Consider the following 6,917-nt stretch of genomic DNA (forward strand, 5'->3'; position numbering starts at 1 on the left):
TGTCCAAACTGGTTATCGTCCATGTTTCACTTCCATACATGGCTACACTCCATACAAATACTTTCAGAAACCACTTCCTGACACTTAAATCTATACTGCATGTTAAAAAAATTTCTCTTCCTCAGAAACGATTTCCTTGCCATTGCCAGTCTACATTATATATCCTCTCTACTTCGACCATCATCAGTTATTTTACTCCCTAAATAGCAAAACTCATTTACTACTTTACGTGTCTCATTTCCTAATCTAATCCCCTCAGCATCACCCGATTTAATTTGACTACATTCCATTATACTCGTTTTGCTTTTGTTGATGTTCATCTTATATCCTCCTTTCAAGACACTGTCCATTCCGTTCAACTGCTCTTCCAAGTCCTTAGCTGTCTCTGACAGAATTACGATGTCATCGGCGAACCTCAAAGTTTTTATTTCTTCTCCATGGATTTTAATACATACTCCGAATTTTCTTTTGTTTCCTTTACTGCTTGTTCAATATACAGATTGAATAACATCGGGGAGAGGCTACAACCCTGTCTCACTCCTTTCCAAACCACTGCTTCCCTTTCATGCCCCTCGACTCTTATAACTGCCACCTGGTTTCTGTACAAATTGTAAATAGCCTTTCGCTCCCTGTATTTTACCCCTGCCACCTTCAGAATTTGAAAGAGAGTATTCCAGTTAACGTTGTCAAAAGCTTTCTCTAAGTCTAAAAATGCTAGAAATGTAGGTTTGCCTTTCCTTAATCTTTCCCCTAAGATAAGTCGTAAGGTTAGTATTGCCTCACGTGTTCCAACATTTCTATGGAATCCAAACTGATCTTCCCCGAGGTCGGCTTCTACTAGTTTTTCCATTCGTCTGTAAAGAATTCGTGTTAGTATTTTGCAGCTGTGTCTTATTAAACTGATAGTTTGGTAATTTTCACATCTGTCAACACATGCTTTCTTTGGGATTGGAATTATCAAATTCTTCTTGGAGTCTAAGGGTATTTCGCCTGTTTCATACATCTTGCTCATCAGATGGTAGAGTTTTGTCAGGACTGGCTCTCCCAAGACCGTCAGTAGTTCCAATGGAATGTTGTCTACTCCGGGGGCCTTGTTTCGACAGAGGTCTTTCAGTGCTCTGTCAAACTCTTCACGCAGTATTATATCTCCCATTTCATCATCATCTACATCCTCTTCCATTTCCATATATACTCCTCTATATACTCCTTCCATCTTTCTGCTTTCCCCTTCTTTGCTTAGAACTGGGTTTCCATCTGAGCTCTTGATATTCATACAAGTCGTTCTCTTATCTCCAAAGGTCTCTCTAATATTCCTGTAGGCAGTATCTATCTTACCCCTAGTGAGATAGACTACTTCCTTACATTTGTCCTCTAGCCATCCCTGCTTAGCCATTTTGCACTTCCTGTCGATATCATATTTGAGACGTTTGTATTCCTTTTTGCCTGCTACATTTACTGCATTTTTATATTTTCTCCTTTCATCAATTAATTTCAATATTTCTTCTGTTACCCAAGGATTTCTACTAGCCCTCGTCTTTTTACCTATTTGATCCTCTGCTGCCTTCGCTAATTCATCCCTCAAAGCTATCCATTCTTCTTCTACTGTATTTCTTTCCCCCATTCCTGTCAGGTGTTCCCTTATGCTCTCCCTGAAACTCTGTACTAACTCTGGTTCTTTCAGTTTATCCAGGTCCCATCTCCTTAAATTCCCAACCTTTTTGTAGTTTCTTCAGTTTTAATCTACAGGTCATAACCAAGAGATTGTGGTCAGAGTCCACATCTGCCCCTGGAAATGTCTTACAATTTAATACCTGGTTCCTAAATCTCTGTCTTAAGATTATATAATCTATTTGATATACCCACGAAAATTGATCGATGCTGATACAGGTGGAAGGGTCCGGTCCCTGAAGTGATGGTGGTGGTGATGATGGTGATGATGATGATGATGATGATGATGGTTACGATTCTCCATTAACGTTACATACCTCCGAAGATGGATTGATGCCGATACAAGTGGGTGTGTTCCCCGAAATGATGGTGGTGATGATGATGATGATGATAATGATGATGATGATGATGATGATGATTACGATTCTCCATTAACATTACATACCCTCGATGATGGATTGATGCCGATTCAGGTGGAAGGGACTGGTCCACGAAGTGGTGGTGGAGGTGATGTGATGATGATCATGATGATGACGATGATTACAATTCTCCATTAACATTATATACCCTCGAAGAAGGATTGAAGCCAATACAGGTGGAAGGGTTGGGTCCCCGAAGAGGTGGTGGTGGTGATGATGATGATGATGATGACCATGAGTACGATACTCCATAAACATCACATACCCACGAAAATTGATTGATGCTGATACAGATGGAAGGGACTGGTCCCCGAAGTGATGGTGGTGGTGATGAAGATGAAGATGATGATGATGAGGATGATTACAATACTCCATTAACATTACATACCCTCGAAGATGGATTGATGCCGTTACAGGTGGGAGGGTCTGGTCCCCGAAGTGGTGGTGGAGGTGATGATGATGATGATGATGATGATGATGATGATGATGAATATGATTTTCCATTAACATTACATACCGTCGAAGATGGATTGATGCCGATACAGGTGGAAGGGACTGGTCCCCGAAGTGATGGTGGAAGTGATAATAATAATAATGATGATGATGATGATTACGATTCTCCATCAACATTTCATACCCTCGAAGATGGATTAATGCCGAAGCATGTGGAAGGGTCTGGTCCCTGAGGTTATAGTGGTGATGATGATGATGATGACGATGATTATGATGCTGACGATGATGATTACGATTCTCCATTAACATTACATATCCTCGAAGATGGATTGATGCTGATACAGGTGGAAGGGTCTGTTCCCCGAAGTGGTGGTGGAGGTGATGATGATGGTGATGACGATGATGACGATGATTACGATTCTCCATTAACATTACATACTCTCGAAGATGGATTGATGCCGATACAGGTGGAGGGGTCTGGTCTCCGTGCTGGTGGTGGAAGTGATGATGATGAAGATGATGACGATGATGATGACGATTACAATTCTCCATTAACATTACATACCCTTGAAGATGGATTGATGCCGATACAGGTGGAAGGGTCTGGTCCCCGAAGTGGTGGTGGAGGTGATGATGATGATGATGATAAAGATGATGATGATGATTACATTTCTCCATTTACATTAGATACCCTCGAAGATGGCTTGATGCCAATACAAGTGGGAGGGTCTGGTCCCCGAAGTGGTGGTGGAGATGATGATGATGATAATGATGATAATGATGATTACAATTCCCTATTAACATCACATAGAAACGAAAATTGATAGATGCCGATACAGGTGGGTCTTGTCCTCGAACTGATATTGGTGATGATGATGATGATGATGATGATGATGACAATGATTTCGATTCTCCATTATCTTTACATACCCTTGAAGATGGATCGATGCCGATACTGGTGGAAGGGTCTGGTCCCTGAAGTGATGGCGGAGGTGATAATGATGACAATGATGATGATGATGATGATGATTACGGTTCTCCATTAACATTTCATTCCCTCGATGATAAATTGTTGACGATAGAGGTGGAAGGAACTGGTCCCCGAAGTGGTGGTGGAGGTGGTGGTGATGATGATGATGATGATGATGATGATGACAATGATCACGATTCTCCATTAACAGTACATACCCTCGAAGATGGATTGATGCCGATACAGGTGGAAGTGTCTGGTCCCTGAAGTGGTGGTGAAGGTGATGACGATGATGATGTTGATGATGATGATGATGATGATTACGGTTCTCCATTAACACTACTTAAGCTCGAGAATGGATTGATGCCGATACAGGTGGAAGGGTCTGGTCCCCGAAGTGGTGGTGGAGGAGATGATGATGATGATGATGATGATGATGATGACGATGATTACGATTCTCCATTAACATTACATACCCTCGAAGATGGATTAACGCCGATACAGGTGGAAGGGGCTGGTCTCCGAAGTGGTGGTGGAGGAGATGATGATGATGATGATGATGATGATGATGATGATGATGACGATGATTACGATTTCTCCATTAACATTGCATATCCTCGAAGAAGGATTGATGCCGATACAGGTGGAAGGGTCTGGTCCCCGATGTGGTGGTGGAGGTGATGTTGATGATGATGACGATGATGATGACGATGAGTATGATTGTCCGTAATCATTACATACCCTCGAAGATGGGTTTATGCCGATACAGGTGGACGGGTCTGGTACTGGAAGAAGTGGTGGAGGGGATGATGATGATGATGACGATGATTATGATTCTCCTTTAACAGTACATACCCACTAAGATGGATTGACGCCGATACAGGTGGAAGGGTCTGGTCCCCGAAGTGGTGGTGATGGTGATGATGATGATGATGATGATGATGATGGTGATGATGATGATGACGACGATTGTGGTTCTCCATTAACATTACATTCCCTCGAAGATGGATTGATGCAAATACAGGTGGAAGGGTTTGGTCCCCGAAGTGATGGTGGAGGTGATGATGATGATGATGGTGATGGTCATGATGACGATGATTACGATTCTCCAAAATCACTACATAGCCTTGATGATGGATTAATGCCGATACAGGTGGAAGGGTCTGGTCCCCGAAGTGGTGGTTGAGGTGATGATGATGATGATGATGATGATGAATTTGATAATGATGATTACGATCCTCCATTAACATTACATACCTTTGTAGATGGATTGATGCCGATACATGTGGAAGGTTGTGGTCCCCGAAATGGTGGTGGAGTTTATGATGATGATGACGATGAAGACGGTTACGATTCTCCATTAACATCACATACCCTCGAAGATGGATTGATGCCGTTACATTTGGAAGCGTCTGGTCCCCGAAGTGGTGGCGTGGGTGATGATGATGATGATCATTACATACCCTCGAAGATGGATTGATGCTGATACAGGTGGAAGGGTTTGGTACCCGCAGTGGTGGTGGAGGTGATGATGATGATGATGATGTTGATGATGACAATGATTACGATTCTCCATTAACAGTACATACCCTCGGAGATGGATTGATGCTGATACAGGTGGAAGGGTCTGGTCCCCGAAGTGGTGGTGAAGGTGATGATGATGATGATTACGATGATGACAATTCTCTATTAACATCTCATACCCTCGAACATGAATTGATGCCAATACAGGTGGAAGGGTCTGGTCCCCGAAATGATGGTGGAGGTGAGGAATGATGATGATGATGATGACGATGATTATGATTCTCCATTAACATTACATACCCTCGAAGATGGATTGATGCCAATACAGGAGGAAGGGTCTGGTCCTCGAAGTGGTTCGGGAGGTGATGATGATGATGATGATGACATTAATTACGATTCTCCATTAACATTACATACCCTCGAAGATGGATTAACGCCGATACAGGTGGAAGGATCTGGTTCCCATAGTGGTGGTGGAGGAGTTGATGATAATATTGATGACAATGATTACGACTCTCCATTAACATTACATATCCTCGGATTGATGCCGATACAGGTGGACGGGCCTGGTCCCCGAAGTGGTGGTGAGGATGATGATGGTGATGATGATGATAACGATGACTACGATTCTTCATTAACATCACATACAAACGAAAATTGATTGATGCCGGTACAGGCAGGTCTTGTCCTCGAAGTGATGGTGGTTATGACGATGATGATGATGATGATGATGATGATGACGATGATTACGATTCTCCATTAACATTACGTACCCTCAAAGACGGATTGATGCCGATACAGGTGGAAGGGTCTGGTCCCCGAAGTGGTGCTGGAGGTGATGATGATGATGATGATGATGATGATGATGATGACGATGATTACGATTCTCCATTATCATTACATTCCCTCGAGGCTGGATTGATGCCGATACAGGTGAAAGGGTCTGGTACCCAAAGTGATGGTGGAGGTGATGATGATGATGATGATAAAGATGATGATGATGATGATTACATTTCTCCATTTACATTAGATACCCTCGAAGATGGCTTGATGCCGATACAGGTGGAAGGGTCTGGTCCCTGAAGTGATGGCGGAGGTGATAATGATGACAATGATGATGATGATGACGATGATTACGGTTCTCCATTAACATTTCATGCCCTCGAAGATAAATTGTTGACGATAGAGGTGGAAGGGTCTGGTCCCCGAAGTGGTGGTGGAGTTGGTGAGATGATGATGATGATGATGGTGATGATGACAATGATCACGATTCTCCATTAACAGTACATACCCTCGAAGATGGATTGATGCCGATACAGGTGGAAGTGTCTGGTCCCTGAAGTGGTGGTGAAGGTGATGACGATGATGATGTTGATGATGATGATGATGATGATTACGGTTCTCCATTAACACTACTTAAGCTCGAGAATGGATTGATGCCGATACAGGTGGAAGGGTCTGGTCCCCGAAGTGGTGGTGGAGGAGATGATGATGATGATGATGATGATGATGATGATGATGACGATGATTACGATTCTCCATTAACATTGCATATCCTTGAAGAAGGATTGATGCCGATACAGGTGGAAGGGTCTGGTCCCCGATGTGGTGGTGGAGGTGATGTTGATGATGATTACGATGATGACGGTTCTCTACTAACATTACATAGCACCGAACATGGATTGATGCTGATACAGGTGGAAGGGTCTGGACCCCAAAGTGGTGGTTGAGGTGATGATGATGATGATGATGATGATGATGATGATGATGATGATGACGATGATTACGATTTCTCCATTAACATTGCATATCCTTGAAGAAGGATTGATGCCGATACAGGTGGAAGGGTCTGGTCCCTGATGTGGTGGTGGAGGTGATGTTGA

General features: G+C 42.9%; 2 protein-coding genes across 2 annotated transcripts; both read left to right on the forward strand.

The window, feature by feature from the left end:
* The first annotated feature begins 2,872 nt into the window (after nt 1-2,872).
* LOC126485055 (prostatic spermine-binding protein-like) lies at nt 2,873-3,364 on the forward strand. The gene has a single exon (XM_050108657.1). The coding sequence runs from the start codon at nt 2,873-2,875 to the stop codon at nt 3,362-3,364; it is 492 nt and encodes a 163-aa protein (XP_049964614.1).
* A 509-nt stretch (nt 3,365-3,873) lies between these two features.
* Nucleotides 3,874-6,764, forward strand: LOC126485056 (protein qua-1-like). Its single transcript, XM_050108658.1, has 5 exons — nt 3,874-4,161; nt 5,002-5,275; nt 5,343-5,618; nt 5,711-6,104; nt 6,377-6,764. The coding sequence occupies exons 1-5, from the start codon at nt 3,874-3,876 to the stop codon at nt 6,762-6,764; spliced, it is 1,620 nt and encodes a 539-aa protein (XP_049964615.1).
* The last annotated feature ends 153 nt before the right edge of the window (nt 6,765-6,917 follow it).

The sequence above is a fragment of the Schistocerca serialis genome, chromosome 6, assembly GCF_023864345.2.
Source record: "Schistocerca serialis cubense isolate TAMUIC-IGC-003099 chromosome 6, iqSchSeri2.2, whole genome shotgun sequence".
NCBI classification, from domain to species: domain Eukaryota; kingdom Metazoa; phylum Arthropoda; class Insecta; order Orthoptera; family Acrididae; genus Schistocerca; species Schistocerca serialis.